The sequence below is a fragment of the Brachypodium distachyon genome, chromosome 4, assembly GCF_000005505.3.
Source record: "Brachypodium distachyon strain Bd21 chromosome 4, Brachypodium_distachyon_v3.0, whole genome shotgun sequence".
NCBI classification, from domain to species: Eukaryota; Viridiplantae; Streptophyta; class Magnoliopsida; order Poales; family Poaceae; genus Brachypodium; species Brachypodium distachyon.
Window position 1 is genome coordinate 2,556,472 of NC_016134.3, and position 17,777 is coordinate 2,574,248.

Consider the following 17,777-nt stretch of genomic DNA (forward strand, 5'->3'; position numbering starts at 1 on the left):
ATATTGACCGTGTCTGAAGGGAACTACAACCAGGCCTGATGCAACAACAACATACAGAATCTTGATTGAAGTTGCCAAAGATGAATTGCACTAATGATAGTCCATTAATGGATCCTCTATTGGTCAGCGGTCCAGAATATAGTACATATGGAGCATAACAAAACGGATTGGTATCTCCTTCCCTTTTAACAATGTGCATAGATACATATTAATTAAGTGAATTCTGTAGTACAATGCAACGTCATTATCTTAGAAGATATTTTGATTAATTAGCACACACATTCAAGGATGATTTAGTTGTTTTCGTTCCATTCTATGCATTCGCGAGTCTTCCCATGAATGAATGCTTTGTTGGTTCCATTCTTGTATCTATATCCTGCTACTACTATTTCGAAAGAATCTAAGGTGTCACTTTTATACATACTCTTGGTCGGCAACATCAAAGCTATAGGTTGCCTACGTACGTGCTTCGCAACAGAGGCGTCAAAGTTTACGACCGCAAGTACAGAAATACTCCAAGAACATCTGCCCGTGTGAACAAGGCCATTCTTGTCGGGATGCATGCATAGACCATGGATTAATTCCACTTAATTTTGTCGCCTCCGATATCTGCTGAGTTCCTTGACATTGTTAAACTCCTAGCGACGGTGTGTGCTAAGTGCTATACCAAGTACTAGTACCACAAGGTTAATTTGCTGCTTCAGTTCCTTGTTAATTTCCTTGTCCTCTGGCTGCAAATAAATCATCAAGAGCATCCCTATTGGACAGATCGATCCGCCCTAGCTTAATTTGCGCCAGTATAAGAGACCCACTGGCGGATTCCCGATCGCCGTGCACATGTTAATTCCATATGCCAATCATTGGTCTTCCATTGTCAAAGCCAGCCAGCCAGCCAGCTAGCTGAGCTGCAAGTGAAACTAGAACCCAAGAGAGTGAGTGAGAGAGTGCAAGCTAGAGCTAGCTAGCGTCCATGGCTCACAGCACCTTGTCTTGGAGCAGCAGCAGCAGCTGCATCTTGTACTGCTGCTCCCGGGTGCTCATCAATTCGGAGGTCAGGCGCGGGAGCAAGGCGGCGCCGGCGGCCGTGAGGGTGAATGGCGGCGTGGCGGCGCTGGTCAGCCCGATGACGGTGGTGGACGACGACGATGGCCACAAGAAGATGATCTCGAAGGAGAAGCAGGAGGCGGACCCGTTCCGGCAGGCGCAGATCGTCGCGGAGGCCGGCGCGCGGTACTACCGGCAGACGGTGGTGGTTCGGTCCTACGAGGTTGGGCCCGACAAGACGGCCACCCTCGAGACGCTGCTAAACCTTCTCCAGGTTAGATCCGACGGCTGATCAATCGACTGATGGTCACTGAAAAGAAAAATCAGACGATTTAGATATAGCAAACCTAATTTTTTTTTTTAATGACGTATACGTTTACCTACGCGATGCAGGAGACGGCATTGAACCACGTGTGGATGTCGGGTCTCCTCGGCGACGGCTTCGGCGCCACCCACGGCATGATCAAGAACAACCTCATCTGGGTCGTCTCCAGGATGCACGTCCAAGTTGACCGCTATCCTATATGGTAAGCAAAACATGATTAAGTCCAGCCGGGTCTAAAACTCTAAATGGTTAAAGTTTTGATTTCATTTAACTAACAGCTAGACCAAAATTGCATATATGCAGGGGGGAGGTTCTGGAGATCGAGACGTGGGTGGGCTCGTCGGGGAAGAACGGCATGCGGCGGGACTGGCTCATCCGGGGCCGGAGCTCCGGCGAGGTCCTGGTCCGGGCGACGAGCACCTGGGTGATGATGAACAAGATCACCAGGAGGCTATCCAAGATGCCTGACGAGGTCAGGGCAGAGATCTCGCCATGGTTCATCCATGGCCGCCACGCCATCATCCAGGATGGCCATCACGACAAAATCGTCAAGCTCGACTCCAATGCCGAATACGTCGCCTCCGGCTTGAAGGTTAGCTATAGCTAAGCTTTCATTTACTTAATCGGCAGTTCTGTCATATATTTGTCCAGCTAAATATTAGTCTGAACCCGTGGAGTTCTTTAATTTTGTAGCCCAAGCGCAGTGATTTGGATATGAACCAACACGTCAACAACGTCAAATATGTACGCTGGATGCTTGAGGTAATTTCTAAAATTATACTCACTCCGTTCCATAATTCTTGTCTCAAATTTGCCTAAAAAATAAATGTATCTATTCTTAAAAGGCGTCTAGATACATGTAATATTTCGACAATAATTATGAAACAGAAAGAATACATCTCAAGCAAGCAAAAATGTATTATATTAATTTCCTGGCCAGTGATGTTAACCAATATATCAATTTTGCTGATGATCCACAGACCATCCCGGACCAGTTCATGCAGCAAAATCAGCTCAGCAGCATCATCCTGGAGTACAGGAAAGAGTGTGGGATCTCAGACATCGTGCAGTCAATCTGCCAACCAGACGAGGACTCGATCCCGACTTCGCCGGGAGATCAGAACATTGTTAGCATGGTGAACGGACACTCGCTTTCCCCGGAAATCATCAACGGCCACCATAGCTTGGCCGGTGCGCTGCTCCAGCAGCAATGGCCGACCAAGTACACCCATCTTCTGCAGCTGGAAGCAGGCGCAGACGGGCACGGCGAGATCGTCAGGGGTAGAACCACGTGGAAGAAGAAGTTATAAGAATGACTCCCGGACTGTTGATTCTTTGTTCAGAATTATTTGGATAATAATTCTTCGTGATTGTATGTGTTTTATTTTATTTGTATGTGTTCTGCTTAAGCGGTTTTTAAGTTGTGTAGTTGGAGATGTGAATGATATCGAATGATATCTATATACATTGTGTACATGTTGCCGAGGCAAAGTGTCTTAGAAAGATAATAAAACGTGCCTTCTTTGCCTTAAATTTAGCTTGCAATTAACTTGTGTGGCCGTGTCGTGTGCCGGTGTGTACCCATTGTTGTCGTCTTGATTATTCCTGACTGTAATCACTAAGTGATCTACTTGCTCGTGTCGTATAGAGTAAGCAAAAAAGTCAATCGAATGCAGTATGAATGCGTGACTCTGAATGCTCTGTTGGTTCAATTATATTGTTATACTACTATTTTCGGAATATCCAAGGTGTCACTTTATAGATACTCTTGGGAATACCAGAAACAAGTGTCCGTGTGAGCACGCTATTCTTGATCACCAATTCATCAACGTGGTTAGCAAGGCCATTCAATCACGAATGGACGGTATTAGGAAACATACTTTGGTTCCCGGCTTGTTTCATTTGTGCTTGACAGCACTGCTGCTGTCATTGGGGTGGGGGGGGGGGGGGGGGGGGGGGGACAGATGACTATTTAACCAAAAATAATAGGGGGGTAATCAGATAATTACAAAGAGGACATGCATTGTCTCCTAAATCTCGTAGATTGCCACAGACCTATGCTTTTGCGGCCTATGATACGAGCTGGGGAACTTGATACAGCCATGGCAATACAAAGAAGGAAGTTATGTGGTAGAATTGTCAGTCATGATGCTCAACCTAACAAGGCAAGATTTGCATTCTTAGAATCTAAAAGTATATCATGCTAGCACTGACGGATAGGTTCCCTCGTCCGCAAAACAAACAAAGTACTACAATGTTCCCAATTTCACCAGTATGCAGGTATCAGCAACTGTATATCTGCTGGTGGAAGCAGGAAATTGATCCATGTCCCCCTTTTACCATTAGAAAATATGTCAGCTTAGCTCAACGCACAACTAACAAAAAATGTCCGTGACAAACTTGAATTATAGAAACACTTTAATGATTATGAACACCCGATCGGACAGCTTTCCAAAGCCTTTCAATGGTTTCTGGTGATCAATAAGTCCTAATGATGTTCCAATAGAAGTCAAATTCAACATCTCCAGATATCATCCTCTTTTGTCACATAGTATATCATAAAACTAAAGACACGACAATTGCATGTTTAAATGGCAAATGGTTCCAGATTCCAGATAATATAAACTATAAAACATGCAAACACCAAAACTAACCAAGCTTGGACAGAATACCAATGAGATAAATTTAATAAGCTAGAATAATTCAAAATGGACCAAAGCCAAATGTCAACATCAACATAAAAATGGATCAGCTAAATCCAAATCACTGACATGATGAATATCCCAAACACTGCGGGCACATCTACCAGAAGTAAAATGAAACTGAGCACCTCGTGAAGCCCTGTTCTCTATCTGAAGCTTCCTACGTTGTTCTGCTATGAACTCCTCATTGCAATCCCTGGCTCCAATCTGAAATGTCATCGACTCTAGCACTCTAGCGTTCAGCACAAAGAATGTGATGAAGTCCACGTCAGATTTAATGCTTTGATAACTCTGAAAAACAATTGTCTTTAAACGGATGTCAAGACATTTGACAAGGCTCCGGTGTTTGAGACGCCACTCATTTTTCACCCTCATTGACTCTGCCTGAGAAAGAACATAAACGAATGGAAAACCAACCACTTCAGATTAGTAAGCAGATCAAATGACAGGTCTAAAACTACGAATTTTAATGAAGAATCTGTCACCTCAATGTACAGCTTTTCCAGGCATGGAAAGCATCTCAACAACTCAATAACTATATCCAAACTAAGAGTCTTCATATTGATAGCTAAAATCTTGACCGTACGCACAACTGTTGTAAGGCTATCGACACGCAATCCCTTTTATCAAACATGAAAGATGAGATTAGGCCATGGACAAGTGGTATGCAATCTTTGTGCACACAGATGCAAGTGAGAAGCCTCATGAAGGCAACACGTAAGGATTAATGTCAAATTAAGGTACCTGAATAACAGTGGTGCCAAACTCGAATCTGGAGAGGTAATCTTGCTTGGAGATGTAAGCCCCATCAGTTAGGCAGCCTAAGGTCTCCAGCTTAGGGGCCGAGAGTACCGACACATGTAGACCATAGTCGAAATCAAGATGCAGCAATCTTTCGAGACAAGGAGCATTCTCAACAATGAGTTCCTTTAACTGGTCATTCACCTGCCTAAAGTTCTTGACACAAACGGTTCTAACGGTAAGGGAGTTGATCCTGAGGCAGCGAAAGCCGTAGCCATGGTTAATCAGCAAGCAATCGAGAACAGGGCAGCCGGCAATCAACCTGTGCAGCGAGCACTCGGAGACACTGACAAGCTCAATCCCGAGCTGCTGGAGCAAGGGGAAGTGAAGCCCTTGGACGGTCTCGTCGGCGAGGCTACAATTTCCGATGGTGAGAACACGGAGCGTGGCTGAGAAACAGAACATGGAGGATGGCGGCGGATGCGGCAGCGGCTCCGGCCGGCGGTACGGCCTGTACCAGAACTCAAGCTCCTGGAGGTTGCCCAGAGCGGGGCTCCGGAGCCAGGCGTCCACGGCGTCCGGCCGGTCGCCGAGGACGAGCGAGGGGACGCAGAAGCGGCGGCCCGGGCCCGGGTGGTTGGAAACTATGGACGAGAAGATGTCCAGGACGCGATCGTCGCAGGGGAGGTCGCCGCAGTCGACGTTGAGAGGCGCCGCGGAGGAGCGCCAGAGGCCGCGCCACCGGGACGCGAGTGCCTCGGTGCGCGCGCCTTCCTTGGTCGGGAGGAAGGAGATGATGTCGCCGAGGATGGCGTCGGGGAGTTTGCTGATGCGGTCGGCGCCGGCGGTAGGAGGCAGTTGCTGGTTGCGGGCGACCAGATCCGCCGCTTCTTCCGTGGCCTCCGGCGACATCGGGGCTTCGTGGATCATTGACGCCGCTAGTTTCCTCTTCTTGGGACTAGGGCTATTGTCCATGGCCGCCGCCGCCGTCTCTGAGACGAGGAGTTCGAAGGGTCGAGCTTTTCTGAGAGAGAGCTGCAGTGGGCCGGGCTTTCTCCTTCTAGGGCTCTAGGCCCAGTAAGACCCGGACCGCTCCCTAGATATTTCTATCTCCATTGTCTCAAAAAAAAAAAAATTCTATCTCCTTATCCATCTCCACATCGCGCCGTACACCTGTGACCGACAGGTGCGGCCCACAAGGAACCCCGCATCCGGGCCCGCAGTTCAGCCACGTTGTCAACTTGAACCTGTTGGTGGAATAAGCATCCGGCTTCTCCGGAAACCATTTCGCACGAGCTTGTCGCCCTGCCTGTCGATGACAGGTAGGACCCACTGAGTCCGGGCCCCGGCTGTCACTGTTACCTGGCTGGTCAAGCGAGCGTAGGAAAAAGGACTAAGCAATGCCGTCATTCTCTTCTTCTTCTTCTTCTTCTTCAGTTGTTCTTCTTCCCTTCCTTCCCCACTAGGCACTCAGATAGAGACATAGAGTGGCGGCAATAAGAAAAGGCGCGCGGCCAAAACTAGGAAGAAAGGTTCGAGATCGAGAGAGAGAGGGGTGACGTGGGGGACTGTTCTGTGAGATCCTAGGAGAGGAGGTTGCGGACGGAGGGAGGGGGGCGCGGATTTCTGTGCCTTGGGGGTTGTCAGCGGCGGCGGGATGGAAATGGGGCCGACGGCGGCGGCGGGGCCGCTGATGGATGTGCCGGTAATGCTCGACGGCGACCGGTACGAGCTGGTCCGCGACATCGGGTCCGGCAACTTCGGCGTCGCCCGCCTCATGCGCTGCCGCGCCTCCGGCGACCTCGTCGCCGTCAAGTACATCGACCGCGGCGAGAAGGTACCTCCACCGAACCGCCCGCCGCCCCCCTCACTTCAGTTAATTGATTCCACCACGACACCAAAATCCATGGCCTCTGATAGCTTGATGTCTCTGTACTGTCAACTGTGTCCGTGTGTGTTCGCAGATTGATGAGAACGTGCAGAGGGAAATCATCAACCACAGGTCCCTGCGGCACCCAAACATCATCCGGTTCAAGGAGGTGAATGATTATGCGATTCGCGATACTGCCGTGTTGATTAGAGTCTCGGTTCTTGGATCGTCATGTGGAATGATGCAAAGAGGGTGTCTCTCTGTCTGTTTGTCTGCGGTTCTTCAGGTTATTCTGACGCCGACGCATCTCGCGATCGTCATGGAGTACGCCTCTGGTGGGGAGCTCTTCCAGCGGATCTGCAATGCCGGCCGATTCAGCGAGGACGAGGTATCTCTCTCTCTATTGCTTGCTAATCTGGCCCTATATTTTGGTCAAGTGTCGTGTGATGATACATTTGTTGGTTGTATTTGTTAACTCTTGAGTTTCTCTGTATGCTCAGGCCCGGTTCTTTTTCCAGCAGCTGATATCCGGAGTTAGCTACTGCCATTCCATGGTACTCCCAGTTTTGTTTTCCAAAAAATTTACTAGTTAATGTTCCATTTACTATGTAGTTCCATGTGTAGCTTAAAATTATTCCCCTTCACGATTTTTGTTTTCACCATTTGTGAAGCAAGTATGCCATCGCGACTTAAAGCTCGAGAACACTCTGCTGGATGGTAGCAATGCTCCTCGACTGAAGATATGCGACTTCGGTTATTCGAAGGTATTGATGTTGCCACCTTCACTGTCCTGTGCTATGTGCATAATTGCTTGGTCATGTGATAGATGTTCTCTCTGGATGTAGAATTATAGATCATGTTTAGAATCTTGAGAGCATATTTCTGACTATCTTGCTGTGTGTAGCAGTAAGTTATGAATAAATAGAATTATGCGGCTGTTGGGCTGTTACCTGAACTCACTTTTCCATGAAAACAAACAGTTACAAATGTTCATTGCTGATTCTCGGCTGCGTTGTTTTTTGGGTTTTACAGTCATCAGTTCTTCATTCACAACCAAAATCAACTGTTGGAACTCCGGCATATATTGCTCCTGAAGTTTTGCTGAAGAAAGAATATGATGGCAAGGTATGATCTATCACCTTTGTGCTTAAAAGTTAAAACTGTCACCTGCATACTCTGCTGCCAAACTTCATGGCTTTTGCTCAACAAGAAAAGATATCCTTGTGTTCTGACTTATGAATGTACCACCCAACTTTCGTTGACATGAGTGGTGCATGGTCTTGAGGAGTAACCATTTATATAATGTATACTTTTGGCCCAATCACTAATAATTCTTCCTTGGATGGAGATTGCTGATGTGTGGTCATGTGGTGTAACCCTTTACGTGATGTTGGTTGGTGCTTACCCTTTCGAGGATCCAGAAGATCCTAAGAATTTCAAAATGACAATTCAGGTCCGTTGCCAACCATTCTGCTTAGCTGTTCTAGTATAGCCAATCAGCTAAATGGCGAGCTCAATTTGCAGAAAATATTGGGTGTTCAGTACTCGATTCCGGACTATGTTCACATATCTCTGGAGTGCAGAGACCTTATCTCAAGGATCTTTGTTGCTAACCCAGCTACAGTGAGTACTCTGTCTTTGACACACACTGGCAACTGTTCAGCTGTGAGATAACATCTGCTGTTTGGACTTGCAGAGGATCACAATGCCTGAGATAAAGAACCATCCATGGGTCCTGAAGAACCTCCCAGTTGACCTCATGGATGGTAGCACAGTGAGCAATCAGTATGAGGAGCCTGACCAGCCGATACAGAACATGAACGAGATCATGCAGATACTGGCTGAGGCGACCATACCAGCCGCTGGCACCCGTGGAATCAACCAGTTCCTGACCGACAGCCTTGACCTTGATGACGACATGGAGGACCTGGACTCAGACCTTGATCTCGACATCGACAGCAGCGGAGAGATAGTGTATGCCATGTAATCTGTAAATATTTGTGCCCAGGCAGTAGCTGCCGTCTTCCACCTTTTGATTCTAAAGTCATGTTGCTGCTGATTGTGTAATATGGTTATGTTGCTGCTTCATGAGCAGGATTGTGAAGTATTCCCTCCGTTCCATAATTCTTGTCTCAAATTTGCCTAAAAATGGATGTATCTACTCCTAAAAAGCGTCTAGATACATGTAATATTTTGAGGAGAATTATGGAACAGAGGGAGTATTATGATAAAGGGGAGTATTTCCTGGGATTGCCTGGCTGTTTAGAACAATATTGTATTGTATATGTATCCTGTACATGAAAATGTGACTTGTGCCGAGAGAAGGCCTCTAGTAGCTGTACTATAATTCTAGTTTTCGTGTGCATTCCTACCTAAAACCATGACTACAAGGTATGGTTGTTACTGGAGTCAGTTGCATGAACACCGAACATGTCTAAACTGAACAGTGTATTGACTTGCCATCCTGCATTAAACAGGGAAAATATACACATCATTTGTACATTGTGAGCCTGGAGCCAAAAGCACCCAGGACATCAGTCTACAAGCCAGTCTAGGTTATAACACTCTTCTGCTACCTGCACCCGGAGGTCTGGGATGACCTGCTCGGCTTCCCTCCACAGCAATGCCGTCTCCTCATCGCACACCACGTGCCCGAGGGACTTCAGCGACGAGGAGGACCTCGGAAGGCTCCTCAACCGCGAGCATTCCCGCATGTCGATCTTCTCTAGGTTTGTCAAGTGACCAAGTTCCTCCGGGAGATCTGTAAGGTTAATGCACTGAGATACGTCAAGGTATTTCAGCCTCTTCAGGCTGCATACCGATGGGGGGAGCTTCCACAGTGCCGGGCAGGCGTACACCCGTAGGATGCTCAGGCAGTGCAACTTGCCCAGCTCATATGGCAGCTCTGTGAGGTCATGGCAGTTTGAGATGGAGATTCTTTCCAGGGAGCTGATTTCACATATGGTAGGTGGCAACTCCTTCAGATCTACGCAATGGTCAATGGTGAGGTTGGACAGGCGCGGGAACGTCATTGAGAGGTCCATTGTTGATCCTCTTAGACTGTCGTTCAGCTCACAAAGGACAAGAGAGATCTTGCGCAGGTTCTTCAGCGGGATCGTGGTTTTTGGCAGTGGCGGAAGTGTAATCTTCTCCAGCCAGAGGCTCCTCAGGTCGCTGAGCATGGTGAAGGCAGATAAATTGTCAAGGGCTGCGCTGGCAGTGCCGTAGTTGATAAGCACTAGGGCCTTCAGGTTCTGCATAGTTGCGATGAACGGTGGGAGGTAGTACACACTAGAGGCAAAGTTGAGGATGAGAACTTCTGCCTTGGGGAATTTCATCTGGAACCAGTCAGATTCTTTCATCTCACCTGAAATTTGAAATCAGTTGGTCAGATCATTTTGTACTTCTATAAAAGATTTGACAAGAAACTGCAAATGCATATTCCTGGAATACTGAAGTTTTTATTTTTTTTAGAAAAGTTGTACTACTGAAGTGATGGTACTCCGTATTTCATTTCAGGAGGAGCGACTTTCAGAATGAATGCACTGACCACTGAGGACACCATATGGGAATTGCACGCAAGAAATAACCAAGTTGAGGAACAGGGCATGACCAAATGTATCACCTGTATGAATGGAAACAATCTGAGCTTCAAACGGAGTGTCCTTATTCCTCTGCCAATCTCTTGGGAGTGATTCTTCTCTTCTCGGCATCACTAACCTCCTTCGTTTGTTCAGAGAATCACTGCCGCTCATGTGAAGTGCTAGATCCCGCAACACATCGTGTTGCGTCACTGAGTAGTCATGGTAGCTACTGTATATATCTCCAGCTTTGTTCCTGCATAAAGAGAATCAAAAGAGTCAAAGATGTTCTTGTGGTAATATCAATTATCAAATGATTTCAAGAAAATATGTGCTATACGTACTGTGCGTCATTGACCAGGGTAAGTAGATTCTTGTTCGACAGCTCGGTCAGGATGGCGAAAGCATCTGGCTCATCAAGGTCATGTATCTCCATCCAAATGTTGATCAGCACATCAAGAGGGATCTTCTTATCCTCCGGGAAGCAACCCAGATCAAGGAAACATTCTCTAACTTTTCCTGACAAGCACTCAATGCTTGCTGCCATTCTCTCCAGGAGTTTGGTCTCATGTGAGTCAGAAATAGACTCTCCTCGTGACAAGCGGTTCTTTGCGCTCAACCATATCATAGGAGGCTGGCCCCGCAAGGATGCACCAATGACCTTGAGAGCTAGCGGAAGCCCTCTGCACTCGGCAGCAACCTGCCTAACGAGTTTCTTGTCAGCAGTCTGAGGAACAGACTCCTGGTCAAAGGCGGCACGGCAGAAGACAGACAAGGCCTCCTCCTCGCCGAGTAATTTCATTTCATAAGTCCGGGTGACTATTGTGGGGAACTTGAACCTCGATACGACAAGGGTCTTGCACCCAGGGAACTTGAAGACTAGGTCCTCGAGCTGTGAGAGAGACCACACATCATCAAGTATAACAAGGACCGGTCCTCGATCCCTTGGCCCTAACCTGAGCTGCCATTCAGGTATCTGGTTATATTGACCAAGCACAATGTCGCTGCTGATCTGCTCCCACAGCTTCATCTTGATGGTCTCCAGATTTGCGGATTGCGAGACCGTCTCAAAGAAGACCCTATTGTTGAAGTAGGCTACACAAAGAAACACATATATCAGCACCACAGATAGAAAACTTGAGACAATCATGAAAGAAGAACACAAAATCGACACTGAACACGCACAATCTAGAGAACAGATCATGATGAGAAACAAACAAATTAGCAAAATGTTGACAGAACATATATGCTGAATTTCAGATCAGTTAACATCTAGAACAAGCCTAAAAGGATTAGCTTCATCTCTGTTACGAATTCCGATCGCCTTTGTACTTACAAACGATAATATCAGATCTGTATTACACCACTATTGGAACAATAAGAAGAGTGTGTCACTTGGATCTGAGCTAGCACTCCGCTGTTTTCAGGGGTCTCCACTAATTAAATAGATCTGTATACTCTCATAATTAACCAGTCTATAAAGTGGTAATCATATTTTGATTTAAGACAATAATGTTACCATCACGAAAGATTTGGACAAAAATTTCGCAGGATCTGTTCAGTTAGGCAGCCAGGAGTGGTTGTATGCTCCCGAAAGCAATCCAATCCAATCCCACTACAGCACTGAGTTTGGTCAAAGCGCCAATTTTGACCAAAACAAGTGGTGAGTAGCAAAACGTAAGCGTCAGCCTCAGCTTTACCTAATCACATGACGACACGCAAAGATTCCCCTCTGAATTTTTTGGTGCCCAATAATTGAAGCGAAGGAACGATTTTTTGCACCGGGGGATCGGATCGGATGATTATTATGCTATGCGCAACAAAGATGCAAATCTTTGCACATAAGATTGGAGAGAATCGGAGGAACCGAACAAAAGGAATTTTTAAGGAAGAATTTGTATGAGACAAGATGGTTGGGGGGAGATTTGATTGATTCTGGTTACCTTGGACTTTTTGGTCCTTGAAGATCTCCATGGCGAGCGTGGTCTTGCCGCTGCCGCCCATGCCGCAGATCCCGACGACCTCCCATCCGCCGCCGCTCATCACCATCTCCTTCACCTTCTCTTTCCCCACCTTGACTCCCCCTCCCACGGCCACCTCCTTCTCCTCTTCCTCCATCTCCGGTGGCTCCAGATCCATCGGCAACCCCATGGCCTTCCCCGGCGCCGGCTCCACCGCCATGGCCACGCCCTTGCACGGGGCCGCCGGCGCGACCACGGCGGGTACTGGAGGCGCCTGCATGGCGGCGGCGACCTCCTCGACGCGGCGCTCGAGGCGGCCGATGCGAGCATCAGCCTCGTCCCGTAAGCGGCGGACGCCGTCGAGCACGTGCGCGGGCGCGTGGCGGGCCAGCCAGCGCGCGATGCCGCTGTCGGCGGCCTCCATGCGGCGGGCCAGCTGGGCGGAGCGGTAGACGTTCCAGCGGGGCGCGGCGGCGGCGCGGCGGGCGAGGTCGAGCGCGTCCCGGAGCTGCACGGCCAGCTCGCCCAGCTCGGCGTTGCTGCGCAGCGGGTGGCCGTGGTGGCCGTGGCCGTGGGACTGGACGAGGGGGAGGAGCGGCTCGACGGTGCGGCGGAGGCGCTCGGCGGTGGAGCGGCAGAGGAAGGTGCCCCGCACGGCGCGCAGCAGCTCCCGCACCGCGTCGCCGGCCAGCTCCTCGAACAGGATCCTCTCCATGGGTTGCTGTGGGGTTTGCTCTGGCCTCTGGGGGGAAGAAGAAGAAGAAGAAGAGGAGTTCCTTATCTTCTTGACTTTGTTGGCCTGGCTGGGGTGGGAGCTAGTAGCTAGCTAAGCTAGTTTAGTGGGCTGCTGCTGCTGCTGCTGGGTGCGTTGCTTGCGTATGCGAGGTTAATTGCTTTGCTTGTTTGTTTAATTAGTCGGGTGAGTGAGCGGTCGCCATCGCCATGGAGGAGGAAGAGAGAGCAAGGAGGGGTTTGGCCGTTTGGTCTCGAGAAGACGGAGGCTGGGAGCGAAGAGTTTATAGGAGGAGGCTGCTTGGGGCGGGAAGGAGAGTCAACCGTTTACGGTGAGGGCAACGCCGGTGGCCCCTAGCTGGCCGTGTGCAATGCGCGCCACTAGAGTAGATAGATAGAGAGACACGCGCCGTATTCTCCTTGTTTGATTCGGAAATGGTGTCTTCGTATATAGGAGTATTATTAAAAAAAAATGTATATCCTCTTCGTTTTAAAATATGGAGTATGACGTAGTGTAACTTTGTGACCGTCATGTTTTTAGAATTAATAGAAAATAACAGGTCTTATATTTTGAAACAGAGATGTCATAATGCAAGTGTCGAGACAAAACTTTAACCATTATATTATTAATTAATACGCGGGTATAAAATTAGTATCATTAGATATATTTTCTTGAAAGATTTACTAATGATAACTAAATCTTATAGGCCACATAATAATTTATGGAGTATATAATAAATCTCCACTATGAATTGTTAGATTCTTTTTTCTACATATCCAACATTCTTTCTAAAACTACTTTTGTATCTTTGCATATCTCGTGAGAGCCACATTTCATTTGGGGTGGAAACATTTTGAAAACCATTGTCAAATGTTAAAAAAATCTCAAAAAATTGCATAAGTTAGAGAAGTGACATTTTATATGTGTGTTAAATTTCAAGTCCAAACTCACCCTAAATTCAGCATGAACAAGGGTTCTTCACTGTTTGACTGTATTCATTCGTGTATTTTTCTTTTTAATTCCTCTCGAATGAAATTGAATTGAGTTTTTGACTTGAAATTTGCACATTTGTAAAACATCATACCTCCAACATATGGTATTTTGAAAATTCTAAACATGATTTCTACAAGGTTTGGACAGTAAATATATTGTTTTTACCCCTTTTTTAAACCTTTTTTAACAAGTTTGTTTTGTCATCTTGTTGGTCGATGATCTCCTGACCAAACGGGCCCCGGAGAACACCATTATTTCCCCTATCTGCTGCTCCGGGTAGGCATATCCTAAATGCCGTCGTATCGTAAGTCATTGAGACTTGCGAGCTGCCCCGTTGATTCTTTTCGCGGCAAGGCAATATGGGAGTCAGGTCAGGGCTTCTACTGTGTACTAGTGTCAACTTTGCAGCTACCGATCTTTAGCAATTAAAGGAGCACACACACAGGTAGCAGGTAGCTAGCGGCGACAAGCTCTACTAATGGATAATTATGCGGTTTGACCAAGCAATTGTAGAGAGCTAGTACGGCAAATTAATGGTGTGCATATATTTCATTCAATTATTGCCTTTAGCTTACGTACGTTTGGATGTCCAGAGACGGTGCATATGCATATGCACCGGCCCCGTCCTTTTCCTTTCCTTCTCAATCAATTAAAATCTCACGGATTATTATTCAGCTCTACTACGTACGGTGATAGAGCAGCTTTCTTCAACTCGCTCGTTATAACGTAACTTTATTACATCCAACCTTCTAGAAAGATGGGTTTCTTTTTTTCGAGTGGAGAAATTATATACTATAATTTGGGTCATAATAATCATGGCTCTGAGCATATGTAGTATTTCTCCAATTCATATTACTTGTCAAAATATTAGATGTATCTACATGGGCGTATCCAGCACATACTGAGGGGGGGCATTTTGATACACCAATACAAATGTAGATTTTCACCATTGATGGCCCCACTAATTTAAGTTATAACTTTTTAAGAATGTTTAAAATGCCCCCTCTCAACTATTCTTCTGGCTCTGGCTCTGTGTATCTAACGCTTTTTAAATATAAATACATTCGTATTTAGTCAAATTTGAGACAATTAATATGAATTGGAGCAAGTACTGTTGCGGCACTGGATCATCCAGTGGACTTCTTTTTTCTATCGAGGGCCTGCATCTGCATCATGTTCTTCGCGACGCTTGACCCTCTCACTCGTAGTACATATCACCATAAATAACCGCTCATTAAGTTAATTACCGGCTTACATGCTGTCAAAAATAAAGTTACCGGCTTACATGTAAATTGCAGTATAGACCTTTGCTATTCACTGACCGACCGTCGCGGCGGACACGCGTCAGAGCAAGCAGCACTGCAGCAGCATACGTATGAACAGAACGGCATGGCATGGATCTATATGGACGAGCACGCACGCATGCTAAATAAATATTTGAGGCTCAGAAGGAATTAGCTACTGTACTAGAATATGCCATTTCGATCCAACCGTCCCTTTCCCAGATCGATCTATCCATTCATGATCGGCCTAGTATATACCTATAGCGTGTTCCACAGAAGAAAAAAAATATACATATAGCGTGGTGGTACACAGATCTTTTTTCTTCGTTTCGGATGCATGAGCTGTCCATCCAATGAACCTGGTCAAAGTTTTGGACCGGCGACCCAACCGGTAGCTAGCTCCTTGACCTTGACCCAAAATGTTTTTGTGCAAGCATGTGTACATGGCTCCGATATTTATTTTATTTAGTGTCTCTACCAGGACACACATCACCACAAGCAGGAAAACAATGACAAAACAAAAAAAATTGCTGGAATTGACCGCACCAAATTTTTTTTTTAATGGGACCGATATATGCGGCGAGAGCTGTGGCGGTCTTGACAAGGATAAGGAGAGCCTGTGCCTGCTAGTAGTATATATTTTCTAGATCACAGGAAAACAGTTGAGTTCTTGACCGGGTATGACTGAAAGATCGTCTGAAACAATCCGTTTGAGGTTTTTGTTAGCCGGAGCCACCGATTTTAGGATTTTATTGCATGAAACCGCCATTTTTTGGGGCCAAGTTGTTGTATGATAGCAGCCTGAATTGTCGTCGCATCAACGGTTTAAACACGATTCTGACACGAAAGGCGCATCCATCAGATCACTCCTGTGGCAAAACAGTTTATCTAATCTTTTTTACGAGAAAAACAGTTTATCCAACCGTGGTACTCCCTGCGATCGGTATTACTTGTCTCAAATTCACCCACATATGGATGTATCTATGTGTAAAAAAAGTCTAGATATATGTAATATTTCGACAAGTAATTTCGGTCGGAGAGAATAGTATATATAGTAGAAGCCAAAAACATCCAACACAAGACAATTAACCATTGAGATCCCAGTTATAGCCGTGTTCAATGTGATTTCGCCGGCAACTGAAATGGTGGTTTCGCGTGTATCACTAGCAAATCCCTTATATGCTCGACCGTATTCACCGCCACCAATAAATCGCCGGCCTGAATGAAATGTATGTTGTATGAACTCTATTCAAATTGTTCGAATTATGTTTGCTCGTTTTCTACCGTGAACTACTTTTTAAAATTTACGGGTTTTGTTTAAGGTTTCTGTTCTGCTGGACCAAATGATAACATAAATACATTTTTAGGTAAACCGTATACACATTTTACGAGCCAGCAATATAAGAGATCTGCTAAAATACTCTAAAGCCAGTTAATATAACCCCAAAGGGTTATGGTTTTGGAAAATTTACTCTTTGATATATAGGACAACCCTTGGTTTTAAACACACTCGGTTTTCGTCAAGTTTCCCCAAATTAACCGAGCAACCCTTGTTAGGTTTTCTGTCTAATTTCCCTTCTTCCTGGTAAAATTGCACAAGCACCTATCCTCTAACGAGACTCATCGAAAATATAGAGGTGACCCTCTCCGGCGTTGGCATATCGTGCACCCATTTATTATGCTTTTAACGGAGACGGGAAGGTTTACAAGATAAACAAAATATCTAAAGATTCAGTTCTTTTCCTGGCAATAATTTTCAGCTACTTCTAGCAGTCCCTCTAATTGTAAATTCTTGTCGTTGTTTTAGTTTAAATTTACATTAAAACAACGACAAAAATTTAGCATCGGAGGTAGTAGTAATTAGTTAGCCCGACAAGCAAGTAGAGTATATAAGATGATGAGCCCCATCTCCGGTCTCGTCTCATGCAACGAAATGCAGTCGATCTCTCTTCCGCCCGACATCTCCATGAATGCATGACGCCATTGACCCCCCCAATCTTTGCTTCTCTCTCCACTGTTGCTGCCCTAACCCCGCCTCCACCAGACCACCGTAGCCTTAAATTCTGCTGCCCCTTTCTCCATCAGCGAAGGGATCGATCGACTGGCTGTCCAAATCGAGAGCGAAAGGAGGTCAAATCCTTTGGTTTCCTTCCCTTCTTACAGCAACCAATCGATTGATTATTCCCCACTTATTACATCGATCCATCGCACGGTCGACTTGATATGCGACTGCCCTCTCTGCCGTATGTGTGTGTGTTTGCTGGCGGCATAGGCTACACGGCAGTGAACAGGACACGACACCAAGTGGAATCCGCATCCTACTAGCTCGTTGATGAACTGAATTAAATTAATTTACCCCGGTATGTATTGTATATACTCCCTTGGATCCATAAAAATATAGCCCACTTGCACTTAGTGCAAAATGTGTACTAACATAGTACAAAATGGACTACAATTTCTATGAATCGGAGTGAGTAATAAAAAAATATATATATATATGAATTGGAGCTAAAAACTGATTGATTTATGGGTTAATTTCCTTCC

The 17,777-nt window shown here is 46.3% G+C and overlaps 4 protein-coding genes across 4 annotated transcripts; 2 read left to right on the forward strand and 2 right to left on the reverse strand.

Moving 5' to 3' along the window:
- Positions 1-663: 663 nt before the first annotated feature.
- Positions 664-2,902, forward strand: LOC100823326 (palmitoyl-acyl carrier protein thioesterase, chloroplastic). Its single transcript, XM_003579179.3, has 5 exons — positions 664-1,318; positions 1,438-1,571; positions 1,673-1,961; positions 2,063-2,131; positions 2,350-2,902. Exons 1-5 carry the CDS (start codon positions 971-973, stop codon positions 2,677-2,679), a joined length of 1,170 nt encoding a protein of 389 aa, XP_003579227.1. The 5' UTR covers positions 664-970; the 3' UTR covers positions 2,680-2,902.
- A 1,049-nt stretch (positions 2,903-3,951) lies between these two features.
- Positions 3,952-5,880, reverse strand: LOC100823633 (FBD-associated F-box protein At5g60610). Its single transcript, XM_003579180.4, has 3 exons — positions 4,816-5,880; positions 4,557-4,691; positions 3,952-4,455 (listed from the first exon to the last, which is right to left on the reverse strand). The coding sequence occupies exons 1-3, from the start codon at positions 5,785-5,787 to the stop codon at positions 4,102-4,104; spliced, it is 1,461 nt and encodes a 486-aa protein (XP_003579228.2). The 5' UTR covers positions 5,788-5,880; the 3' UTR covers positions 3,952-4,101.
- A 589-nt stretch (positions 5,881-6,469) lies between these two features.
- Positions 6,470-8,669, forward strand: LOC100839347 (serine/threonine-protein kinase SAPK9). The gene is made up of 9 exons (NM_001317879.1): positions 6,470-6,649; positions 6,777-6,851; positions 6,969-7,070; positions 7,183-7,236; positions 7,354-7,446; positions 7,715-7,807; positions 8,031-8,135; positions 8,207-8,305; positions 8,379-8,669. Exons 1-9 carry the CDS (start codon positions 6,470-6,472, stop codon positions 8,667-8,669), a joined length of 1,092 nt encoding a protein of 363 aa, NP_001304808.1.
- A 407-nt stretch (positions 8,670-9,076) lies between these two features.
- LOC100823936 (putative disease resistance protein At5g47280) lies at positions 9,077-13,225 on the reverse strand. Its single transcript, XM_010238799.3, has 4 exons — positions 12,207-13,225; positions 10,608-11,358; positions 10,308-10,519; positions 9,077-10,049 (listed from the first exon to the last, which is right to left on the reverse strand). The coding sequence occupies exons 1-4, from the start codon at positions 12,937-12,939 to the stop codon at positions 9,217-9,219; spliced, it is 2,529 nt and encodes an 842-aa protein (XP_010237101.1). The 5' UTR covers positions 12,940-13,225; the 3' UTR covers positions 9,077-9,216.
- Positions 13,226-17,777: the final 4,552 nt, after the last annotated feature.